This window comes from Ranitomeya imitator, chromosome 6, assembly GCF_032444005.1.
Source record: "Ranitomeya imitator isolate aRanImi1 chromosome 6, aRanImi1.pri, whole genome shotgun sequence".
Taxonomy (NCBI): Eukaryota; Metazoa; Chordata; class Amphibia; order Anura; family Dendrobatidae; genus Ranitomeya; species Ranitomeya imitator.
Genome location: NC_091287.1, coordinates 209,507,542 through 209,533,859, shown reverse-complemented (window position 1 = coordinate 209,533,859; position 26,318 = coordinate 209,507,542). Strand labels below are relative to the sequence as shown.

General features: G+C 44.9%; 1 protein-coding gene across 4 annotated transcripts in view; it reads left to right on the top strand.

Moving 5' to 3' along the window:
- The window catches only part of CTNND2 (catenin delta 2), a 2,169,946-nt gene that overhangs the window by 2,052,748 nt on the left and 90,880 nt on the right, over nucleotides 1–26,318 (top strand). For all 4 annotated transcript variants that reach the window (XM_069730454.1, XM_069730453.1, XM_069730452.1 and 1 more), the window contains one exon: nucleotides 21,759–21,826. In XM_069730454.1, coding sequence (XP_069586555.1) covers nucleotides 21,759–21,826 — 68 coding nt within the window. The remainder of the gene's footprint in view (nucleotides 1–21,758; nucleotides 21,827–26,318) is intronic.

The window sequence follows — 26,318 nt, the reverse complement described above, 5'->3', positions numbered from 1 at the left end:
AATCAGGGGAGATGGCAGACACAATGACTCCTTCCTTGAGGATACTCGCCGGCTCAGATAACCCCGGAGAGTCGGGCACAAAACTCCTAGACAGAGCATCCGCCTTCACATTTTTAGAGCCCGGAAGGTATGAAATCACAAAATCAAAACGAGCAAAAAACAACGACCAACGGGCCTGTCTAGGATTCAAGCGCTTGGCAGACTCAAGATAAGTAAGGTTCTTATGATCAGTCAAAACCACCACGCGATGCTTAGCACCCTCAAGCCAATGACGCCACTCCTCGAATGCCCACTTCATGGCCAGCAACTCTCGGTTGCCCACATCATAATTACGCTCAGCAGCAGAAAATTTCCTGGAAAAGAAAGCACATGGTTTGAACACTGAGCAACCAGAACCTCTCTGTGACAAAACCGCCCCTTCACCAATCTCAGAAGCATCAACCTCGACCTGGAACGGAAGAGAAACATCAGGTTGACACAACACAGGGGCACAGCAAAAACGACGCTTCAACTCCTGAAAAGCTTCCACGGCAGCAGAAGACCAATTAACCAAATCAGCACCCTTCTTGGTCAAATCGGTCAATGGTCTGGCAATGCTAGAAAAATTACAGATGAAGCGACGATAAAAATTAGCAAAGCCCAGGAATTTCTGCAAACTTTTAAGAGATGTCGGCTGAGTCCAATCCTGGATGGCCTGAACCTTAACCGGATCCATCTCGATAGTAGAAGGGGAAAAGATGAACCCCAAAAATGAAACTTTCTGCACACCGAAGAGACACTTTGATCCCTTCACGAACAAGGAATTAGCACGCAGTACCTGGAAAACCATTCTGACTTGCTTCACATGAGACTCCCAATCATCTGAGAAGATCAAAATGTCATCCAAGTAAACAATCAAGAATTTATCCAGATACTCACGGAAAATGTCATGCATAAAAGACTGAAAAACAGATGGAGCATTGGCAAGTCCGAACGGCATCACCAGATACTCAAAATGACCCTCGGGCGTATTAAATGCCGTTTTCCATTCATCTCCCTGCCTGATTCTCACCAGATTATACGCACCACGAAGATCAATCTTAGTAAACCAACTAGCCCCCTTAATCCGAGCAAACAAGTCAGAAATCAATGGCAAGGGATACTGAAACTTAACAGTGATCTTATTAAGAAGGCGGTAATCAATACACGGTCTTAGCGAACCATCCTTCTTGGCTACAAAAAAGAACCCTGCTCCCAATGGTGACGACGATGGGCGAATATGTCCCTTCTCCAGGGACTCCTTCACATAACTGCGCATAGCGGTGTGTTCAGGTACGGACAAATTAAATAAACGACCCTTAGGGAATTTACTACCAGGAATCAAATCGATAGCACAATCACAATTCCTATGCGGAGGAAGGGCATCAGACTTGGACTCTTCAAATACATCCTGAAAGTCCGACAAGAACTCTGGGATGTCAGAAGGAATGGATGACGAAATAGACAAAAATGGAACATCACCATGTACTCCCTGACAACCCCAGCTGGTTACCGACATAGAGTTCCAATCCAATACTGGATTATGGGTTTGTAGCCATGGCAACCCCAACACGACCACATCATGCAAATTATGCAGTACCAAAAAGCGAATAACTTCCTGATGTGCAGGAGCCATGCACATGGTCAGCTGGGCCCAGTACTGAGGCTTATTCTTGGCCAGAGGTGTAGCATCAATTCCTCTCAACGGAATAGGACACCGCAAAGGCTCCAAGAAAAATCCACAACGTTTAGCATAATCCAAATCCATCAGATTCAGGGCAGCGCCTGAATCCACAAACGCCATGACAGAATATGATGACAAAGAGCACATTAAGGTAATGGACAAAAGGAATTTGGACTGTACAGTACCAATAACGGCAGAGCTATCGAACCGCCTAGTGCGTTTAGGACAATTAGAAATAGCATGAGTAGAATCACCACAATAGAAACACAGTCTGTTCAGACGTCTGTGTTCGTGCCGTTCTACTTTAGTCATAGTCCTGTCGCACTGCATAGGCTCAGGTTTACTCTCAGACAATACCGCCAGATGGTGCACAGATTTACGCTCGCGCAAGCGACGACCGATCTGAATGGCCAAGGACATAGACTCATTCAAACCAGCAGGCATAGGAAATCCCACCATTACATCCTTAAGAGCTTCAGAGAGACCCTTTCTGAACAAAGCCGCTAGTGCAGATTCATTCCACAGAGTGAGTACTGACCATTTTCTAAATTTCTGACAATATACTTCTACATCATCCTGACCCTGGCATAAAGCCAGCAGATTTTTCTCAGCTTGATCCACTGAATTAGGCTCATCGTAAAGCAATCCCAGCGCCTGGAAAAATGCATCAACATTACTCAATGCAGAATCTCCTGGTGCAAGAGAAAACGCCCAGTCCTGTGGGTCGCCGCGCAAAAAAGAAATAATAATCAAAACCTGTTGAATAGGATTACCAGAAGAATGAGGTTTCAAGGCCAAAAATAGCTTACAATTATTTCTGAAGCTCAGGAACTTAGTTCTGTCACCAAAAAACAAATCAGGAATCGGAATTCTTGGTTCTAGCATCGATTTCTGATCAATAGTATCTTGAATCTTTTGTACATTTACAACGAGATTATCCATTGAGGAGCACAGAGCCTGAATATCCATGTCCACAGCTGTGTCCTGAAGCACTCTAATGTCTAGGGGAAAAAAAAGACTGAAGACAGAGCTAAGAAAAAAAAATGATGTCAGGATTTCTTTTTTCCCTCTATTGGAAATCATTGAATGGCTCCTTGTACTGTTATGGCTGGCAATCAGGCCACACAGCGTGCAGTAATCAGCGCACATACAGAGATCTGGCAATAACCCAAAACAATAGGACGAGCTCTGAGACGTGGAATCTCTGTAGACTGCAGTACCTGATCTATCCTCACACAACTGGAAGCAGCAGTGGATTGCGCCTATCCACTACCTATGCAACTCGGCACTGCCTGAGGAGCTGACTAGCCTGAAGATAGAAATACAAGCCTGACTTACCTCAGAGAAATACCCCAAAGGAATAGGCAGCCCCCCACATATAATGACTGTTAGCAAGATGAAAAGACAAACGTAGGAATGAAATAGATTCAGCAAAGTGAGGCCCGATATTCTAGACAGAGCGAGGATAGCAAAGAGAACTATGCAGTCTACAAAAAACCCTAAAACGAAAACCACGCAAAGGGGCAAAAAGACCCACCGTGCCGAACTAACAGCACGGCGGTGCACCCCTTTGCTTCTCAGAGCTTCCAGCAAAAGATAATAACAAGCTGGACAGAAAAAACAGAAAACAAACTAGAAGCACTTATCTAGCAGAGCAGCAGGCCCAAGGAAAGATGCAGTAGCTCAGATCCAACACTGGAACATTGACAAGGAGCAAGGAAGACAGACTCAGGTGGAGCTTAATAGCAAGGCAGCCAACGAGCTCACCAAAACACCTGAGGGAGGAAGCCCAGAGACTGCAATACCACTTGTGACCACAGAAGTGAACTCAGCCACAGAATTCACAACAATCGCCATTGGGAGCAGGGTTCTTTTTTGTGGCCAAGAAGGATGGTTCGCTGAGACCTTGTATTGATTACCGCCTTCTAAATAAAATCACGGTCAAATTTCAGTACCCCTTGCCGCTGCTATCTGATTTGTTTGCTCGGATTAAGGGGGCTAGTTGGTTCACCAAGATAGATCTTCGTGGTGCATATAATCTTGTGCGTATTAAACGGGTCGATGAATGGAAAACTGCATTTAATACGCCTGAGGGCCATTTTGAGTACCTAGTTATGCCATTCGGACTTGCCAATGCTCCATCAGTATTTCAGTCCTTTATGCATGACATCTTCCGAGAGTACCTGGATAAATTCCTGATTGTATACTTGGATGATATTTTGGTCTTCTCGGATGATTGGGAGTCTCATATGAAGCAGGTCAGAATGGTGTTCCAGGTCCTGCGTGCTAATTCTTTGTTTGTGAAGGGATCAAAGTGTCTCTTTGGTGTTCAGAAGGTTTCATTTTTGGGGTTCATCTTTTCCCCTTCTACCATCGAGATGGACCCTGTTAAGGTCCAGGCCATTTATGATTGGACTCAGCCGACATCTCTGAAGAGTCTGCAAAAGTTCCTTGGCTTTGCTAATTTTTATCGTCGCTTCATCTGTAATTTTTCTAGTATTGCTAAACCATTGACCGATTTGACCAAGAAGGGTGCTGATGTGGTCAATTGGTCTTCTGCTGCTGTGGAAGCTTTTCAAGAGTTTAAGCGTCGTTTTTCTTCTGCCCCTGTGTTGTGCCAACCAGATGTTTTGCTTCCGTTCCAGGTTGAGGTTGATGCTTCTGAAATTGGAGCGGGGGCTGTTTTGTCGCAAAGAGGTGCTGATTGCTCGGTGATGAAGCCATGCGCCTTCTTTTCCAGGAAGTTTTCGCCTGCTGAGTGAAATTATGATGTTGGCAATCGAGAGTTGCTGGCCATGAAGTGGGCATTCGAGGAGTGGCGTCATTGGCTTGAAGGAGCTAAGCATCGCGTGGTGGTCTTGACTGATCACAAGAACTTGACTTATCTCGAGTCTGCCAAACGGTTGAATCATAGACAGGCTCGTTGGTCGCTGTTTTTCTCCCGTTTTGACTTTGTGGTTTCGTACCTTCCAGGCTCTAAAAATGTGAAGGCGGATGCCCTGTCTAGGAGTTTTGTGCCCGACTCTCCGGGTTTGCCTGAGCCGGCGGGTATTCTCAAAGAGGGAGTAATTGTGTCTGCCATCTCCCCTGATTTGCGGCGGGTGCTGCAAAAATTTCAGGCTAATAAACCTGATCGTTGCCCAGTAGAGAAACTGTTTGTCCCTGATAGGTGGACGAATAAAGTTATCTCTGAGGTTCATTGTTCGGTGTTGGCTGGTCATCCTGGAATCTTTGGTACCAGAGATTTGGTGGCTAGATCCTTTTGGTGGCCGTCTCTGTCGCGGGATGTGCGTTCTTTTGTGCAGTCCTGTGGGATTTGTGCTCGGGCTAAGCCCTGCTGTTCTCGTGCCAGTGGGTTGCTTTTGCCCTTGCCGATCCTGAAGAGGCCTTGGACACATATGTCTATGGATTTTATTTCGGATCTCCCCGTCTCTCAAAAAATGTCGGTCATTTGGGTAGTTTGTGATCGCTTCTCTAAGATGATCCATTTGGTACCCTTGTCTAAATTACCTTCCTCCTCTGATTTGGTGCCATTGTTCTTCCAGCATGTGGTTCGTTTACATGGCATTCCAGAGAACATCGTTTCTGACAGAGGTTCCCAGTTTGTTTCAAGGTTTTGGCGAGCCTTTTGTGCTAGGATGGGCATTGATTTGTCTTTTTCCTCGGCTTTCCATCCTCAGACAAATGGCCAGACTGAACGAACCAATCAGACCTTGGAAACATATCTGAGATGTTTTGTTTCTGCTGATCAGGATGATTGGGTGTCCTTTTTGCCGTTGGCTGAGTTCGCTCTTAATAATCGGGCCAGCTCGGCTACCTTGATTTCACCGTTTTTCTGCAATTTTGGGTTCCATCCTCGTTTCTCTTCAGGGCAGGTTGAGTCTTCGGACTGTCCTGGTGTGGATACTGTGGTGGACAGGTTGCAGCGGATTTGGACTCATGTAGTGGACAATTTGACCTTGTCTCAGGAGAAGGCTCAACGTTTCGCTAATCGCAGACGCTGTGTGGGTCCCCGACTTCGTGTTGGGGATTTGGTTTGGTTGTCATCTCGTTATATTCCTATGAAGGTTTCCTCTCCTAAGTTTAAGCCTCGTTTCATTGGTCCGTATAGGATTTCTGAGGTTCTTAATCCTGTGTCTTTTCGTTTGACCCTTCCAGATTCTTTTTCCATCCATAACGTATTCCATAGGTCATTGTTGCGGAGATACGTGGCGCCTGTGGTTCCATCTGTTGATCCCCCTGCCCCGGTTTTGGTGGAGGGGGAGTTGGAGTATATAGTGGAGAAGATTTTGGATTCTCGTGTTTCGAGACGGAAACTCCAGTATCTGGTTAAGTGGAAGGGTTATGGTCAGGAAGATAATTCCTGGGTCTTTGCCTCTGATGTCCATGCTGCCGATCTTGTTCGTGTCTTTCATATGGCTCATCCTGGTCGGCCTGGGGGCTCTGGTGAGGGTTCGGTGACCCCTCCTCAAGGGGGGGGTACTGTTGTGAATTCTGTGATCAAGCTCCCTCCTGTGGTCACAAGTGGTACTGCGGCTTCTGAGTTTCCTTCCTCAGGTGATGAGGTTAAGTCATTAGGTGCTGCTCTATTTAACTCCACCTAGTGCTTTGATCCTGGCCTCCAGTCAATGTTCTAGTATTGGTCTTGCTTCCTCCTGGATTGTTCCTGTGGCCTGTCTGCTCAGCATAAGCTAAGTTCTGCTTGTGTTACTTTGTTGCTATATTTTCTGTCCAGCTTGCTTTTTTTGGTTTTGCTTGCTTGCTGGAAGCTCTGAGACGCAGAGGGAGCACCTCCGTACCGTTAGTCGGTGCGGAGGGTCTTTTTGCCCCTCTGCGTGGTTGTTTGTAGGTTTTTGTGTTGACCGCAAAGCTATCTTTCCTATCCTCGGTCTATTCAGTAAGTCGGGCCTCACTTTGCTAAATCTATTTCATCTCTGTGTTTGTATTTTCATCTTAACTCACAGTCATTATATGTGGGGGGCTGCCTTTTCCTTTTGGGAATTTCTCTGAGGCAAGGTAGGCTTATTTTTCTATCTTCAGGCTAGCTAGTTTCTCAGGCTGTGCCGATTTGCATAGGGAGCGTTAGGCGCAATCCACGGCTACCTCTAGTGTGGTTTGATAGGTTTAGGGATTGCGGTCAGCAGAGTTCCCACGTCTCAGAGCTCGTCCTGTGTTTTGTGGTTTTTGTCAGGTCACTTGTGTGCTCTGAACTTCAAGGTCCATTATGGTTCTGAATTACCTATTCATAACAGGGAGCGCTAGCAAAACGGGACTTAATAGAAGAAAAGGCCCTGGAGACCTCTTCAGACCACAATTTGGGATTTGCTCCCTTCTTGGTGAGGGCTACCAAGGGAGCTACCAAAGTTGAGAAGTGGGGAATGAACTGGCGGTAATAATTAATGAACCCCATAAAGCGCTGCACCGCTTTAAGAGAATGGGGTTCTTGCCAGTCCATCACAGCCTGTAGCTTGGCAGGATCCATAGCCAATCCCTGGGCGAAGATGATATAGCCCAGGAAAGGTAAAGACTCCTGCTCAAACATACACTTCTCCAACTTTGCATAGAGAGAATTTGCCCGTAAGAGGTTGAAGACTCTGCCAACATATCTCTGGTGGGAGTCAATATCTGGAGAAAACATGAGAATATCATTTAGATAGACTACGACCGAGGTGGAAAGCATATCCCGGAAGATGTCGTTGACAAAGTCTTGGAAAACAGCTGGGGCATTACAGAGCCCAAATGGCATCACTAGGTATTCATAGTGCCCATCCCTGGTATTAAATGCCTTCTTCCATTAGTCTCCCTCACGGATGCGAATCAGGTTATAAGCACCCTGCAGATCTAATTTGGTAAATACCTTAGCTCCCCTTAGCCTATCAAAAAGCTCAGAAATCAGGGGCAGCGGGTACTTATTCTTAAATGGTGATGGCGTTAAGACCCCTGTAATCTATGCAAGGGCGTAATTCTCTGTTCTTCTTCTGCACGAAGAAGAATCCTGCCCCTGCTGGTGACACTGACTTCCTAATGAACCCTCTTGCCAAATTCTCCTGGATGTATTGGGACATGGCCTCCGTTTCCGGAAGAGAGAGGGGATAGACACGTCCCCGAGGAGGTTCTGCTCCAGGCAAGAGATCTATAGGACAGTCATAGGGGCGGTGAGGCGGAAGGGTCTCCGCAGCCTTTTTGGAGAAGACGTCTGCATAGGACCAATAGTATTTGGGAAGAGAAGAGAGATTTGCGGGTATCTCAGTGGTGGAAACCTGAATGCACTCTTTCACACATCTGCCCTTACAGGATTCACTCCAACCCAATATCCTCCCAGAGGACCATTCAATATGTGGGGAGTGGAAACGGAGCCAGGGTATTCCCAGCAGAATATCATCCATTCCCTCGGGAAGGACAAGAAGGGAAATTATCTCCTGGTGGGATGGGGACATAGCTAACGTGAAAGGGACAGTCTGGTGTGTGATCTGAGATGGAAGTGTTGACCCGTTCACTACTCTAACAGTCACCGGTTTGGCGAGCATCACCAGAGGTATTGCATGGCGCAGAGCAAAAGCCAAGGACATGAAATTCCGCTCTGCTCCGGAGTCCACACAAAGCTCGACTGTTAGAGAGTAAGAGCCTAATATGATTGTCCCCTTTGAAGGACAGCTTGGAGGAAAATGCCACTGTGTCTAGAGAACCTCCTCCAATAGTTACTAGACGCAATTGTTTACCCAACCGCCGTGGACATTTATTGGCATAATGTCCCTCTTGTTGGCAATTTCTGCAAACCACGGGTACTCGAGTGGTCCGAGACTTAGTTCCCGCTCGAGAAACCTCCATGGCCTCATGGGAGTCGGACGCCTGAACGGAAGATTCTAGAGGTCTGGCAAAGGTGGGAGCCAGCCGACACCTCTGCCTACACTGGGCCCGCTCCAACCTCCGCTCGTTAAAACGGATGTCGATGCGGGTAGATATAGAAATAAGCTCCTCCAGTGAGGCGGAAATCTCCCTGGTAGCCAAGGCGTCCTTCACATGGTCTGCCAGTCCTCTCCAGAATACCGGAATAAGGACTTTATCCGGCCACCCCAGCTCCGAAACCAGAGTCCGGAATTGGACGGCGAACTGGCTGACCATGGACGAACCCTGGGTTGTTGCCAACAATTGGAGCGCGGTATCGTGGGTGACGCGAGGTCCCAAAAAGACCTGTTTCAGAGCGTCCAGGAAGAGATAAGCACTCTGCACCACACGATCATTGCGCTCCCATAGCGGCGTTGCCCACTCCAACGCCCTGCCCGACAAAAGGGATAAAATAAATCCCACTTTCGCTGGTTCCGTAGGAAAACGTGCAGCCAGAAGCTCAAGATGTATGGAGCACTGACTCACGAATCCCCGACATTGCTTACTGTCACCAGCAAACTTGTCTGGAAGCGGGAGACGGGATAAAGTTGGAGCAGGGGTGGCAGAGGACAAACTGGCTGCAGTTACACTTGCAGCCTGAACAGCGACGGCGGTAACATCCACAGCTGAGGTTGTGCGCTCAAGAGTCGCCAACCTACCCTCCAGCTGCTGGATGTACGGCTGTAAACGCTGATCGTCCGCCATTTACGAGCCAGACCCTGGCGCTAGTGTACTGTTAGGGCTAGCGGAACGCACCGAGAAAATAGAGATGTTTATTATGAAAGGTGCGTTCGCAGCTCGGGGTCCACCGTGCAGGAGGAACCTGCTACTAGCGAATGGCGGCACTGTTAGGTGGTATAGGCTAGCTCTGTTACTCCACAGAGTAGTCGTAAAAGGGAATCACTGCGCCCTCTTAGCCTCACAGGAGCACAAGCTTACTGCTAAGCTGATAGCAGTCAGTGGTTATGCAACATGCAATCTCCTCACCGGAGAAGCCGGTATTCTAGGGGCTTATTTCAGCCGGGTCCCTGAACACACACATACAATCTCCTCACCGGAGGTGCCGGTATTCTAGGGGCTTATTTCAGCCGGGTCCCTGAACACACTCATACATAACCACATTGGCGCAAAGCACATATATGAATTGACACTAGCGCATGGCCGTGCGCTCATGCGAGCCTTAAATAGCTGCAGCACGTTTAGGACCTTAGAAAGAAGGACCAATGGAGAGCTGCAGTACCTGAGCATGTGACCCCAGATCTCGACAGAAAGATCTTGGCCTGGGCATGCTCAGAGTGCAAAGCAGGATTTAGTCCTAGCATCTCCAAGGACCTTAGCTGCAGTGTCTGATCATGTGACCCTCGATCTCCACTGAGAGATCTTACTCTGGGCATGCTCAGAATGTGAAAAGCAGGACGTAGCCCCAGAAGCGTCCGCTCGCCGCTGCCCAGCACTGACTTCAAAGGCAGAAGCAGGAAATGCAGCAGTAACTCTTATCACAGAGTCAGACTGAGCGAGACGCTGGGATCGACGTCTCCGCTGAGCAGGCTCTGCTGCGGCAGGAGAAGAATGGGAGACCGCAGCAGAGATGGCCCGAGATTCCCCCTGTGCAGAGGCAGGAACTCGACCCCTAACAAAGTGTTAAAACTAATATGCCTTGGAGATAGCAGTCACACAGCTCAAGAGTTCTTGACCGCTATCCAGACCAAGTTAGAGCAATGGCTGTCTCCACTGAACCTGGAGCCAAGGAAGGCCATGTGCTATAATGATGCAAACCTGGTGGCTACCCTATGCCGGAGGAATCTCACACAACCTCACGTCCTGTATGTGCTACTGCAGAGAGCATGGTCACTGTGTGCTCAATTCCTATGATCGTATCCTGCAGGTTAACGGTTAACCGTTTGATTTGCAATGTTCTGATGCGGTGGAATTCCACTCTGCATACAGTTAAGTCCATATATATTTGGACAGAGACAACATTTTTCTAATATTGGTTATTGACATTACCACAATGAATTTTAAACAAAACAATTCAGATGCAGTTGAAGTTCAGACTTTCAGCTTTCATTTGAGGGTATCCACATTAAAATTGGATGAAGAGTTTAGGAGTTTCAGCTCCTTAACATGTGCCAACCTGTTTTTAAAGGGACCAAAAGTAATTGGACAAATTAAATAATTTTAAATAAAATATTCATTTCTAGTACTTGGTTGAAAACCCTTTGTTGGCAATGACTTCCTGAAGTCTTGAACTCATGGACATCACCAGACGCTGTGTTTCCTCCTTTTTGATGCTCTGCCAAGCCTTCACTGCGGTGGTTTTCAGTTGCTGCTTGTTTGTGGGCCTTTCTGTCTGAAGTTTAGTCTTTAACAAGTGAAATGCATGCTCAATTGGGTTGAGATCAGGTGACTGACTTGGCCTTTAAATAATATTCCACTTCTTTGCTTTAATAAACTCCTGGGTTGGGTCATTGTCCATCTGTAGTATTTTCATACTACAGATGGACAATGACCCAACCCAATCAGTTTGGTTGCATTTGGCTGGATGTGAGCACACAGTATGTATCTGAATACTTCAGAATTCATTCGGCTGCTTCTGTCCTGTGTCACATCATTATTAAATACTGGTGACCCAGTGCCACTGGCAGCCATGCATGCCCAAGCTATCACACTCCCTCCGCAGTGTTTAACAGATGATGTGGTATGCTTTGGATCATGAGCTGTACCACGCCTTCACCATACTTTTCTCTTTCCATAATTCTGGTAGAGGTTGATCTTGGTTTCATCTGTCCAAAGAATGTTCTTCCAGAACTGTGCTGGCTTTTTTAGATGTTTTTTTAGCTTGATGCTTATGAGTGGCTTGCACCGTGCAGTGAACCCTTTGTATTTACTTTCATGCAGTCTTCGCTTTATGGTAGATTCGGATATTGATACGCCGACCTCCTGGAGAGTGTTGTTCACTTGGTTGGCTGTTGTGAAGGGGTTTTTCTACACCATGGAGATTATTCTGCGATCATCCACCACTAGTGTCTTGCATGGGCGCCCAGGTCTTTTTGCATTGATGAGTTCACCATTGCTTTCTTCTTTCTCAGGATGTACCAAATTGTAGATTTTGCCATACCTAATATTGTAGCAATTGCTCGGATGGGTTTTTTCTGTTTTCGCAGCTTAAGGATGGCTTGTTTCACCTGTATGGAGAGCTCCTTTGACAGCATGTTTACTTCACAGCAAAACCTTCCAAATGCAAGCACCACACCTCAAATCAACTCCAGGCCTTTTATCTGCTTAATTGAGAATGACATAAGGAAGGGATTGCCTACACCTGTCCATGAAATAGCCTTGGAGTCAACTGTCCAATTACTTTTGATCCCTTTAAAACAGGGTGGCACATGCTAAGGAGCTGAAACTCCCAAACCCTTCATCGAATTTTAATGTGGGTACCCTCAAACGAAAGCTGAAATTCTGAACTTCAACTGCATCTGAATTGTTTTGTTTAAAATTCATTGTGGTAATGTCTATAAACAAAATTAGAAAAACTTTGTCTCTGTCCAAATATATACGGACTTAACTGTATGTTGCACCGACTGAGGCAGCAGCGACAAGCCCTGGTGCAGTATATCCTTTTGCATAGCCTGGGCAAATGCAGTACTGATGTGGGGCAAACGATGATTGCGGAGTGGGCACAGATGAAGGACCTCTGCACCCTTCTGCACAGTTTTGAAATGGCTACTAAGATGGTTAGCACTGACGATGCCATTATCAGCATCACTATTCCAGTCATCGACATGCTGGAGCACACTTTTTATATTCAGCGTGAGGAGGTGGTGGTCACAGAGGAAGAGGTGTAAGCAGTGGAGGATGTAGAAGGGATAATATCTCAAATTTCCAGTCTGTTGTCACACAGGCAGGTGCCATGGGAGGGTGGCTTACAGATATCGAGGGGGCTTAGGCAGGGCCGGCGTCAGCACCCGGCACTCCGGGCAAATGCCTGGGCCCTGGGGAGAGAGGGGGGCCCACTTACAGCTGGGAGAGCAGAGTAGGAGATAACATGCTCTCTCCGCCCACAATGTCACTGCTGGCTGCGTTCTCTTAACCCCTATGTGCCAGCTCTGACACAAGCATCTTCTCACTCAGTCAGTGCAGCCAGGCAGGCACACATAGGGGTTAAGAGAAGGCAGCCAGTGTGACTGTTTGTGGGCGGAGAGAGCACGTTCTCTGCTCTCCCCCTGGGTGGCTGCAGACAGTGCTGAGCTGAACTTATCAGGCAGATTCCGAGGAGCTCCATCCTACCAGTGCCTGAGTGAGTGTTATGGTATCCAGCAGTGGTTGAAGTTGTGGCTCAGTCTGCTGCTGTCTGTCTCCGCTGCCTAAAAATGTGGGTGATGTCTGGAGGAGCAGCTGGTGGGGTGCAGCCTGTAGCCACCCAGCTCTCCCAGAATACATGCATGCTGCACCAAACCTGCACCAGTGGGATAGGAAGAAGCTTATCCCCTTCCCATCTGTATGAAGGTTATTGCTAAACCTTAAAGATAACAATCCGACCCGCATAAATGGGGTTAACCAGATGCCAGGAGGAAGGGGAGCTGCTGCCATGGATAAAACTGAGCTGTGGGCTGTATGTTGGGGCCCTGCGGCCCCAGGCTGGTGACTGGAGGGACTCTGCCCAGTGCTGGCATGTGGGTGATTTCTGCGTCTCAGCTTCTCTCCTCCACATCACACTGTGCAGTCACAGCAACATTGGTTGTCTCTGTCCAGGTCCCAGCAGCTGCCACTGCTCCCACCAAGGACATGGCATCACTTAACCCTTCCCCTGCAGCCACCGGCAACAAATCCACATTATTCCTTGATTAAATCAGGTTCCAACCCAATAGAGGAGCAGACATTTCCTGCTGCCATTAGGGTCCGGGAGGGGGTGACATTGGCTGCCCTGCTACTCTGTAGTGGGGGGTGACAAGTGTAACATGGGGTAACGATGACGGAGAAATGCACAGGGTAATAGTGAGCGCGACAGAGGGCAGTGTATGGTATGGAGCAGTCAGGGGGTGGGCTGCAGGATCCCCCCATACTGTACATGACTGCCCGGGACAGGGAGGCGTTTAATGAGCTTCTAATGACAGGGCACTAATTGGGTCATTAGGGTTTGTGGAAAGGATTCAGCATCAGGTCCCTCATTAATGCCCGAGCCGCCTGTTACTTTGTAGCACAGATCTGTTGGGGCCGCAAAACCAAACAACGTTGTTTATGTAGAAAAGTCTTTGTTTCATAGAAAAACTCAAAACAGAAAAGCACCTCTCCTGTATATATACACTGCACAGCACCTTTCCTCCTGTATATATACACTGCACAGCACCTTTCCTCCTGTATATATACACTGCAGAATTTACAATAGCTGTCACTCATGTAAGAAGTGAAATCTGGCATTGTACTATACATTTCTCTGCCGTCTCTGTGCATCATAAATCGGGGTATGTGTTAAAGGGGGGGCCACTGAGACTCTTTCGCCCGGGGCCCTCGAAAACCTGGAGCCGGCCCTGGGCTTAGGGTACCAGACAAACTGTTAGTGAAGTATCACTTCGATACGCTTCAACCAGGACATTGAATTTCTCTTGAGACTTTCTTCTCGGACGCTATATTCATCCATTATAGAATGTGAACTTTTCCCTAGAATCATGTTTTAATCAATTGTAAAAAAAATTTGGAATTGTATTTAAAATGCTGGATCCATCCCTCTCTTTCTCTTTATAAACTGTTAGTGAAGGTGCAGGAGCTGAGTAACAAATGGAGGAGGGCGAGTAGGAAGAGGTGATGGGTGTGCAACAGTCAAGAGATGAAGAGGATAATGATCCCCTCTCTGTTGTCCGTGGTTGGCGGGAGGGGATGGAAGAATCAAGCTTTAATTTTAAACCGTCAGCAACACATCATGGACTTAGACCACATGGAAGTGCCCAATACATGAGTGCCTTCTTGCTGCACTATCTTCAACATGATACCCGTATTTTTAGGGTTAGAAATAGTGCTAACTATTGGGTTGCAACTCTGTTAGATCCACAGTGCAAGAATAAATTTTGCCAGATGCTTCCCCCTCCCCGGAAAGGGAGGCGCGCATGCTGGAGTATGGAAACATATTTATAGGCAATCTTAAATGTGGTTTTCCCCAAAATAACAGTGAGGCACACAGTGTGCATCGCAGTTCTAAACGTCCAACCCCAGCAATGTCAAGGCATCAGCAGAACAGCTGTGCATCAGCAGAACAGAGTACTAGTCTGACACATTTTGAATGACTGCAAAGGATAGTGCAGGAGTATCTGAAGCTCAACATCAGCGCTATCAGGAGGGTTTTGGACCCTTTTGCATTTTGGTATTCAAAAATGGAAGAGTAGCCTGACCTCGCCTGTCATGCCTTGAAGGCTTTTTCACACCCGGCAACCAGGGTTCTCTCAGAACGTGTCTTCAGCGCTGCTGGTGGTGTACTGATGGATAAGTGCACTTGGCTGTCCGCTGAAGTGTAAACCACCTAACTTTCATCAAAATGAACAAGTTATAGATCTCCAATGACTTTTTCATCCTAGTCGCAGATTTGGCAGACTAGATAATGGTGTTGTTTTAGTGTCATGCATTGATCTTGTGTTATTGCAGTCTGTGACACCTTTGTCGTGGCTTCAGTGCCAGCTGTGGCTACTGCTGCTGATGTTACAATCAATTTTTTGAAATGTGGAAACTCAAAGTTGGGTCTCCATCTGGTGGGTTGCGTGCAGTGTAAGGTGTGTCAAAGGCGTATTATACTGTTTCTACTCTGTGGAAAATGATTATATCAAAAATAGGAGGACAATAGGAGCGTTTTACTTTAAAATGTACAAATTTTATTAAGAGATAACATGAAAATAGTAACACACTTAAAAGTCAATAACTAAAGACACCATGAGATCAACCCACTACCCCTGTTTTTAGCCAGCAGACAGTTACTATGGCATAAGATAATTTGCATACATTAATACAAAATGTCAGGGCTTATGAGCTTCCAAAGTACCCCCACAAGGGGACTCAAACCGCAAAAAATAACAATACTGCCTACTATATCTATACAAGTGCTGCCTATATTGGCTAGTTAAAAATATGGCTATAGCAATACGGCGGCCCACCAAAGGGGAACAGTACTAAGAAAGGTACCTCAGGGAGACCTACATATAACACCAAGTGGCATAAAAAAAGTACTCCCAATGCGGATAACACTCATAGCCATCTTACCGGGTACTCGGTGTCCCTGAATTGAGCGCAGACCCCCGATGCGCGTTTCGCTATTCCTGTGATCACTTCTTCAAAAAGGAGGTGTTCCTTAATGCCCAATTGCGACCTTTTGTACCAAAAATCCCTGGTCACCTGATGTTCAGGTAATCAGGCTGCTGTGAGGAGCCATGTGTGTATGGCGCATGCGCCCGCGGCTGCCGACCCCGCCACCACCCAACCCGGCCAGTGTCTGAAGCAGAGCGAGCAGGAGCACAGCGATTGCCATGACAACCTGGTTGCCAGCCACAGACGCCGAGCGGCCGAGCACAGGAGGCTCAGGGAAGGAAGAGAGCGGACGCACGCGCACCACAGCTCCAGCTGCCACTGAATAGATTAACCCTCTCATGTATGGTATGGTGACAGCAGAAAACACACAGTAACAGAAATGCATGCATGCAAAAGCCCTAGAGTTATAACTAGATTAGCCCGCACATATATGAAATATTAACAACAAAAACACATAAAATTACAACAGTGGATACATACATAAACCACAGAATAGTAAACAAAAAATAATAATAAACAAAAAATAATAAACAGAAATAGTTTTCTTCTTTAACAGTAGTAGTTGTTAGGTCTCGAGTTCCTGCTTCTGCACAGGGGGAATCTCGAGCCATCTCCGCTGCGGTCTCCCATGCTTATCCAGCCGCAGTGGAGTCTGCTCAGCATGGACGTCGGTCCCAGCGTCTTGCTCAGTCTCACTCTGTACAGAGAGTTACTGCTGCTTCTTCATCTTCTGCCATTAAAACCAGTGCTGGTCAGCAGCGAGCGGACTTCTCTGGGACTAAGTCCTTGTCTGCACACACTGAGCATGCCCAGGGCAAGATCTCCCGTTGGAGATCGAGGGTCATGTGCTCAGGCTCTGCAGCACATTCCATTGGTCCTCTTGGCAGGTCTTGGAAGGGCAAAGTTTCTGTGGCCACTTCCTGTGCTGCAACTATATAAACTGCGCATGACCGCACGGCCATGCGCTAGTGTACAATTGTTAATGTGTGTATGTTGTGAGTGCAAGTCGTCCTTGGATACCCCTACCCTATTGAATGTCTGTTCGCGGAAGGTGTATGGTTGCTATCTAGCGCCCGGCTTATCCTACAGCACGAATCACACATTACAGCGTCCAGTTGCTGTGACCGCCAGTACGGCGCCGTGCACTTCCTCTGTGCTTTCCTTACCCAAGTCTGGGTGGTTAGTGGCGTTCGTCAGTGCGGCACCGCATGCACTCTTGTGCCTTAATATTGTTATTTGGTTTCCTTACACACCCAGTTGCGGTGTTGTGCCAGCAAGGGTCTAATCGGACTTCAATCCTAGTTGGGGTTGAGTTCGCTGACTACTTGCTCGCGCTCTATGTGCGGTACCGCGGTCCTGTGACGCAACAGGATCGCTTCCTTCATGCTGGGTGAAGTTTAACCCACGTGTGTATACTTATGAGTACCGCCATATAGTCCGTCATTACTTGGCAGCAGGTTCCATCTCTGCACGGTGGACCCCGGGCTGCGAACGCACCATACTCTATCTGTCTTATTATTTGGTGCGTTCCGCTAGCCCTAACAGTAGTAGATGGTAGAAGGTGTTGTTAAACTGGTGACCATGATAGGAATTTTAGGAACCGAAGATCCAAATCATACAATAATTCTAGGTCAAATAATAAAAAACAAATTAAAACCATAATACAATAAATGTGAAAAAAGGGAACAAAAAATGAACACAGAAGGGGAACTCACAGATGTACCTGTTCAATATGAGTCTGGGGTTATATGCCACTTAAGTGATTTGTGACTATATTTTTTTAAATGGGTAGACTTCAAGTTGGGTCTCCATCTGGTGAGTTGCCTGTAGTGAAAGGGCTGTTAGCGGCCCATGATACTATTTCTACTTTGGGGAAATGGATGCCACTTTAGTGGTGTGTGACAATAATTTTTGGAAATGTTTTCACTCTAAGTTTTGTCTCTGGATGGTTGTAGTGGAAAATGTGTCAGAAGTCCATCTCCAACTGTTGGGTTGCGAGTAGTGTAAGGATTGTCACAGGCTTATTATGCTATTTCTACTCTGTGGAAATTGATGCGAATTTAGTGATTTGTGCCAATAATTGTTTTAAAATGTGGAGACTTCAAGTTGGGTCTCCATCTGGTGAGTTGCCTGTAGTGAAAGGGCTGTTAGCGGCCCATGATACTATTTCTACTTTGGGGAAATGGATGCCACTTTAGTGGTGTGTGACAATAATTTTTGGAAATGTTTTCACTCTAAGTTTTGTCTCTGGATGGTTGTAGTGGAAAATGTGTCAGAAGTCCATCTCCAACTGTTGGGTTGCGAGTAGTGTAAGGATTGTCACAGGCTTATTATGCTATTTCTACTCTGTGGAAATTGATGCGAATTTAGTGATTTGTGCCAATAATTGTTTTAAAATGTGGAGACTTCAAGTTGGGTCTCCATCTGGTGGGTTGCCTGTAGTGGAAGGTGAGTCAGAGGCCCATTATACTATTTCTACTCTGGGGAAATTAATTCCACTTTAGTGGTGTGGCAATATTTTTTTTAAATGTTTGCACTCCAAGTTGAGTCTTCACCTGATGGGTTGCCTGTAGTGGAAGGGGTGAAGAGGCCAATTATACTATTTCTACTCTGAGGAAATTGATTCTACTTTAGTGGTGTGTTACAATAATTTTTTGGAATGTGGAGACTCCAAGTCAGGTCTGATTTTCGTGGGTTGCCTGTAGTGGAAGGGGTGTCAGAGGCCCATTATACTATTTCTATTCTCTGGAAATTATGCCAATTTAGTGGTGTGTGACAACTATTTTTTGAAATGTGGAGACTTGAAGTTGGGTTTCTATCTGGTGGGTTGCCTGTGTAAGTAAGACTGGCGGGGCTGCACTTACTTTTCTTCCATACAGTACCAATACTACTGTCTGAAACTGATATTTCTGCCATATGAGTGTTGCTGGAAAAAACAAGAAATAAAATGGAGGTGTTGCATGAGGTATCAGGACTCCCAGCTAAGAATGCTTAAACCCCTCCTTTAACCACCAGGTCCTCACTGAAACTTCAATTCAAAGCTGTAAATTCTGGCCCAGACCTCATTCATGACACATGACTGACTGCTTCTGTGAATTATACAAAGTTCTACTATGAGTCAATTGATTAGTCAACTAACTGTATTACTTTCCTATTATTTCTTACCAATATTACTGTATGAAACTTATGTTTGCGCCATCTGACTGTGGCTGGAAAAAGAAATTGGAGGTGTTGCTTGAGGTATCTGGGCTTCCGGCTAAGAAGGCTTTTACACTGCTCCCTTGACCACCAGGTCCTCTTTGAAACTTCAATTTAAAGCTGTAAATGCTGGTTCAGACCCTGATACTTCATGCATGGCCCATGGCTGATGGCTACTGTGCCATTTGTAATTTTCTATTGTGGGTCAATTGATGCCACTTTTCATGGTGTCTTACCCTAATTTTAGCTGTTTGGGAAGCTTTGTATGACCCGTTATGGTGTATACATTTTGTTTGGCCTCTCATTGAATTTAATAGAGTTCGGGTAGGTTCTTCAAACTGTTCGGCAAACATGTTCGGTGAACATCTAACCGTTCAGCGAGTTGAGCCAAACTGAACCCTAAAAGGTTCGCTAATTTCTAGTCATCATAGCAGGAGTTGTCAACATTATAAGTTTTACTCTGACTGCTAGCTTAAATCCCTGACTGCACTTGGAGTAACACAAAGTTCCCCTCCACATCCACCTGTTGCTGCTCTTCCTTATCCTGCTGCTTGTAACTTTGTCCTTAAGAGTCCCTAATAGGGTGGCATTGATTATCTAGAAGTTGCTATTCTTCCTCCATCTCATTTTACACCTTTGTCAGTTTTCCCCAATATACTGTAATTATGATGGAGAGGACATAATCGATGTCATAGGTGCACCTACGACAAGTTAATGAGTCTCTTCAAAAAGGACTTATGACTTCAGTGTCACCCAAGCTCCAGTTTGCCTACTGCCAGAGATTATTTACATTATTAATTTTATACATTCAAATTTATAATGTGGATCACGCATGTGTTACTTTTTACACACATATTGAAATAACAATATTCTCGACATTTTGGCTTACTACAATTACCAGATTTAGCTCAGAAGAGTCAGCCAGTGTGAGATTTGTTGCTTTATGCAGAGGGACAGCTTATTTTTTCAATGGCTATTTGTCACCCATACCCATAAGCTGTAAAACATTTAAAGAAGTATTCACAAATTGTCTCTTGAGGAGCGTTGCAGCTCTTTCCTGGTTACTTCCTGGTTACTGGGAGGAGGGCAGTCAATCCTCAAGTGACAGTACTGGTCAGTTTCCTCTTGCTACTCTCATTGTTCTATTTGCATATAAAGATAACAGTGCATTTGAAAAAGCACATGACTCAGGAAAATAAGAGCAGTGATTAGAAGCACAAATGTGTCACCCCAGGAGTCCGGATGCCACAGTGGCAATGCCTCCCTCACAGGGGGTGATGCCATGCCTGGAAGCAAGAAGGGATTTCTTTAGCAGGTAAGCTGGCATACAACACCTTTCCTGACTCCAGACCAGAAGGGGGAACTCTAAACCAGGTTACAGGGTAGTTTCCCTATAAGTTCTGGTCTGGAGGAGGGGTTAGTTAGTTCAGTGTGAGACAGTGAAGGAATAGGAAGAAAGTGAGGAGAAGCTGGGGATAGGAGCTGCGACTGAGCTCACCCCAGGACTGAGCGCAACAGACCGGACATCGGAGTCTATGGTTGTGTGGGAACTGCATGCCCAGCAACTGAATCCGGAGAACAGTAGATTGCAGGTCTCCTGGCCACAACTGACACCTGAAGGCACAGCCCTATACAAGAGCCCAGAGTCACCATGAGGCAGTGACACTTTGAACAGGCTTAAGCTGCCTGCCAGTAGTATTCCATTTAAAGAACAGACTGAGAGAGGGACTTGAGGAGAACTACAAGCATCAGGAACCAAGAGAGCAGCGCAGTAGGGAGGCTTCCAACCCCACCTAGCTAGGGGAATTCTGAACTGCTTCCAGGCTGCCCAGATCTCCAATACCACCTGTTACCTGTGCTCTGGACTGCACCTATAATTAAAGGTCAAGAAACTACAGTCCCTGTGGCCTCAGATTTGTTTGCTACACCATCTGCCCTGCACTACAACCACCATCATCATCGCATCACTTATACATACAGTTGCCCTGGGGTCTAGCTCTATCTGTGGAGAGCTTTACCAACTCTGCTGCATCACCAACAGCCCCAGTGGACTCTAAAGCAGCGTCGGCTAACACCTTTATTGCCGAGTAAAACAGGTGGTGTCACAAACTATTTCATTTATCCCCTCTACTATTCCCCTTTTCATTTTTATTGGACGCCCAGGGCCATGGACCGGGTCACTGCTGCCGTGACACATTCCCTTTAAGAACACTGCCCGGCCCGGTACCGAGTACCCCACGGCCCTTGGGAGTGCTCCACATACATACAGACTTGTGTATACACAGTGCACATACATACACAGAGAACATACAGAAAGACAGATGCATACTCTGCTTTTACTTTTATGCAGGCTATGCCTGTCCCTCCTGATTGACTGTGCTTCATCATGTGATGTGACAGTTGCAAGGCATTATGGAGAAGTACACCTAATTGCGCTCAAAGTCATGTGAGCCATTTTTGGTTGATGCAATTTCCAGCATTGTGAAAATAGCAGTGGGTGATTTTCGAGAAGTGAATCTCAGATGGGTCAAATTTCCTGTGTACAGTGATTTCCTAAAAAGTCGACAATTTGCATCAAATCAATTTGGTCATTTCTAATGTAGATAATGTTATTTTTTTTTTTTTGCTTATTTAAATGTTCATTTACTTTTGTTACTTTTATTATATTTATTTTTTTCTTTTTCAGCTTCAAGCACCACTGCTATATATAGGAATTCATTTGGAGCACCTGGTGAAGATGTGAAACACAATCAAGTAAGTCCTTTAAACTGTAAATAGGTGCTTCTGTATTTTCAATTACAGTAACTTCGTACATATGGAAGAAATTATCTTTCAAATGGTAGTGATTACAGTTTGACATTATTTTTAGTTTGTATAATTAAAAGTTAGAATATGACATAGAAATACAATATTTATTAGTGGGGCAACAAATTTAAATGATGACATGGACAAAGCAGAACTAGTTGACTGCTAATGCATAAATCTCCACAACAGTGAGGAATTCGTGAATATTCATGTTAAGACAGTAGTGTTACCATCCACCTCTCGTGTCTCCCTTTTCCTCATAGTTTGTAAGCTTGCGAGCAGGGCCCTCATTCCTCCTGGTATCTATTTTGAACTTTGATTTCTGTTATGCTCTAATGTTTATTGTCTGTACAAGTCCCCTCTATAATTTGTAAAGCGCTGCGGAATATGTTGGCGCTATATAGATAAAATTATTATTATTAATTATCGTTAGTGTGCAATTGAAAACTTGCCATGAATGAATGGAATATTCATTTGAATAGGGTTGTTTTAATGGCAAGTACAGTAAATTCTGTAAGCTCTTTACACATAGTAAATGCTGGCAGAGATTTCTGCGGTTTCTGCGGCAAAGAATGCTTTAAAAAAAAGGGAATTGTTGATTTTGAAAGCCGCACACTGCAAAGTGAATTAGCAAAAGATAAATCTATATTAAATCAATATTTGTTGTGATCTCCCTTTGACTTCAGAACAGTATCAATTCCTCTATGTACATACCATGAGGTTTTCAGGAGCCAAAGCTGTGGTGGGGAATAGTGATAAGTAAATTTGTTAGAAAAATGATCCACAAACATAACATTGGCACGAATATGGCACATTGGGATAAATGATTGGAAACACGAGCAAAATATAATAAAATCGGAAACATTCGGTAAAAAGTGAGGGAAAATATTTGTGTTGCCACCAACGTACTTTCAGCACGTTGGCTATGATAATGGTGGTGTATGGTGCGCATGGGGCACGTGTTTGATGAGGGTAGGGGGATTACAGAGCTCAGAGGAGCAACATGCTTGTAAATGGTATTTTTTTTCCTTCTAACTTTATGTATGCACATTGCAGTAAGCCAATCAGGCCGCAGGAAACATCCACAATGTCCCGACACAACGGCTTGTGTCATTGGCTGCTGAAATCACATGTTCCTCTGCATATGAAGAGTGAAAATTTTGTTTTAGCTCCATTTTGACAATGTAACAGCACAGAGATGCTGCTCCTGATGCTGGGACTGTTTTCTGATAGATTTTAGCTACTTAGCTAGGCAATTGTTTCTAAGTCAAATAGTTTAGATAGCTAGTGTTCTGTGTGGCTGTGAAATCGACCTTCCAGCAGAATATTTTTTGTGTACCATTACTGAGGTCCGCAGACAAAGACAGCAGGACACTATTCAGAGAAGTGTGTTGTGCACTTCTATTGTGCTCCATGCACAAGCAGATTTTTCTAAATCTTGTTTTTCACTTGCTACATGTGGTACTGCAAGGCATATGCCACTTTATCATTTAGTGGTGTGGTGACATTGTTCTGTGATTTGAGCTGATTGCCAGGAAAAAAAAAATTGGGGGGCAGTTTCTACTGTGATTTAGCATGATATATCTCACCTTGTTATTTAGCAGCGGTGAAATTCAACTGTCTGCATAGCTCATGCAGATTACAAAGAAAAATTCTGTTGCTATATCTGATACAGGCTGCCATATCCCACATTGTAATTTTGTGGCGGTGAAATTAAGTTGTCTTCAGACCTCATGCACATTAAAAAAAGCAATTCTGTTGCTAAACCTGATAAAGCCTGCCTTATCCTATGTTGTAATTTTGTGGTGGTGAAATTGTACTGTGTGTGGGCTGTAGCAAAGCAAAAAAAAATATTTGAGGGGTAGTTACAAAAGTGATTCAGCACACCATATTTCACATTGTCATTTAGTGTCAGTGATATTTAGCTGTCTGCACAGTTCATGCAGATTAAAACATAAAAATAGTTTCTATTGCTAAACGTGACACAACTCGCTATATCCCAAATTGTAATTTTTTGGTGGTGAAATTGTTCTGTGTGTACAGCTGTTGTACCTAATGATGAGCGAACATGCTCACCCCTACTCATTACTTGCCCGAGTATCACTGTACTCGGTGTACTAAGCGAGCACCGAACATTTCCAGGATTACTCAGTGGGAACTGGGTCTCCACCATGCATTTTTGGCGGTCTTTAGAGACCCAATCAACATGCAGCGATTGTCTGCCAGGCACGGTAATGCCAAAGCCATCTTTGTTGTGGCCTTGCAGTGATTGGCTGGCCGCACAGCATCATCAGGTGGTATAAGATACCGGACACCGCCCAGCACAGCACATTCAGCTCTGGAATCAGTCAGTGTAGGGAGAGCTGCTGCTGAGATAGGGTTAGATTTGGGGATTTCTTAGTCAGTGTGGGGTCTGCCATTCTAAACTGCTCTAATCCAGCTATACCAACAGTCCTTGTAATGACTAATTCCGGAGTATATAGGTTGCAGTGTTACGTAGGCAGGGGAGTGTAGGTCGCTCTATACATATCAGTGCAAGACCTGCATGCTTTGTATGTGTGCATATAAATATCATTGTATACATCAAGAGGGTCCATTCCATTACTGTCTGCTGTTGCTACTATCTAAAGCATATATTGACCGTATATACCTAGCCCGAGGTATAATTGGCCAGGAATTTTTTTTTTTTGCCAGGATAATAGAGATTAGTTTAATTACAAATTGCTTTTTGACACTGCAGAATACAGCCTGATCTTTTTCCTAGCACAGCATGAAAATCCAGCAATTTTAAAGGGGTTACAAAAATCACTTATGAGTGCGCAGAAATATCTTTCATTTTTTTGTGATATGGTAGAGTAGAATTTTTTTTGAGTGTCTTACACAATTACTTGACACCATTTTGCTGAACCCCCAAAAAATATATACAGGCCACATACTTACATAGAGTTACATAGTAATTAAGGTTGAAGGAAGACTATAAGTCCATCTTGTTCAACCCATAGCCTAACCTAACATGCCCGGCCCCTAACATGTTGATCCAGAAGAAGGCAAAAAAAAACCATGTGGCAAAGAGTAAGCTCCACATTGGGGAAAAAAATTCCTTCCCGACTCCACATACGGCAATCAGACTAGTTCCCTGGATCAACGCCCTATCAAGGAATCTAGTGTATATACCCTGTAACATTATACTTTTCCAGAAAGGTATCCAGTCCCCTCTTAAATTTAAGTAATGAATCACTCATTAAAACATCATACGGCAGAGAGTTCCATAGTCTCACTGCTCTTACAGTAAAGAATCTGCGTCTGTTATTATGCTTAAACCTTTTTTCCTCCAAACGCAGAGGATGCCCCATTGTCCCTTTTTCAGGTTTATGATTAAAAAGATCATCAGAAAGGTCTTTGTACTGTCCCCTCATATATTTATACATTACTTTACAGTGTGGTGTATCTGTGACATGCCTCATACATCTGTGTGCTAAAATTGTGGTCATTTTAGGCTGATATTCCATTTTTTTTGCTTTCTTTTACTCTAGTTATATCCAGCACTATTTTGCAGACCCCCCCAAAAATACATATTTGACAGTGTGGTATGTCCGTCACAGGCCTCATATATCTGCTTGCTCCAAGTTTGGGGATTATAGGCCGTTAGTCCATTTTTTTTCTGTCTGTTACTTTGCTTATATACAGCACTATTTTGCATTTAAAAAAATACAGGCCACATATTTGACAGTGTGGTATTTCTGTGACAGGCCTCATATATCTGCATGCTCCAAGTTTGGGCATTTTAGGCCGTTAGTCCAGTTTTTTTCCTGTTTGTTACTCTACTTATATACAGTACTATTTTGCATTTAAAAAAGTAAAACATACAGGCCACATATTTGGCAATGTGGTATTTCTGATTTCAGTGACAAGCCTCATATATCTACGCGCTCCAAGTTTGGGCATTTTAGGCTATTAGTCCAGTTTTTTCCTGTCTGTTACTCTACTTATATACAGCACTATTTTGCATTTAAAAAAATACAGGCCACATATTAGGCAGTGTGGTATTTACGTGACAGGCCTCATATATCTGCGTGCTCCAAGTTTGGGCATTTTAGGCCGTTAGTCCAGTTTTTTCCTGTTTGTTACTTGACTAATATACAGCATTATTTTGCATTTAAAAAAATAAAAATACAGGCCACATATTTGGCAATGTGATATTTATGTGTCAGTCCTCATATACGTGCGTGCTCCAAGTTTGGGCATTTTAGGCCATTATTCCAGTCTTTTCCTGTCTGTTACTCTACTTTTATACAGCACTATTTTGCATTAAAAAAATGAAAAATACAGGCCACATATTTGGCAGTGTGGTATTTCCATGACAGGTCTCATATGGCTGCGTGCTAAAAGTTTGGGCATTTTAGGCCGTTAGTCCATTTTTTTCCTGTCTGTTACTCTACTT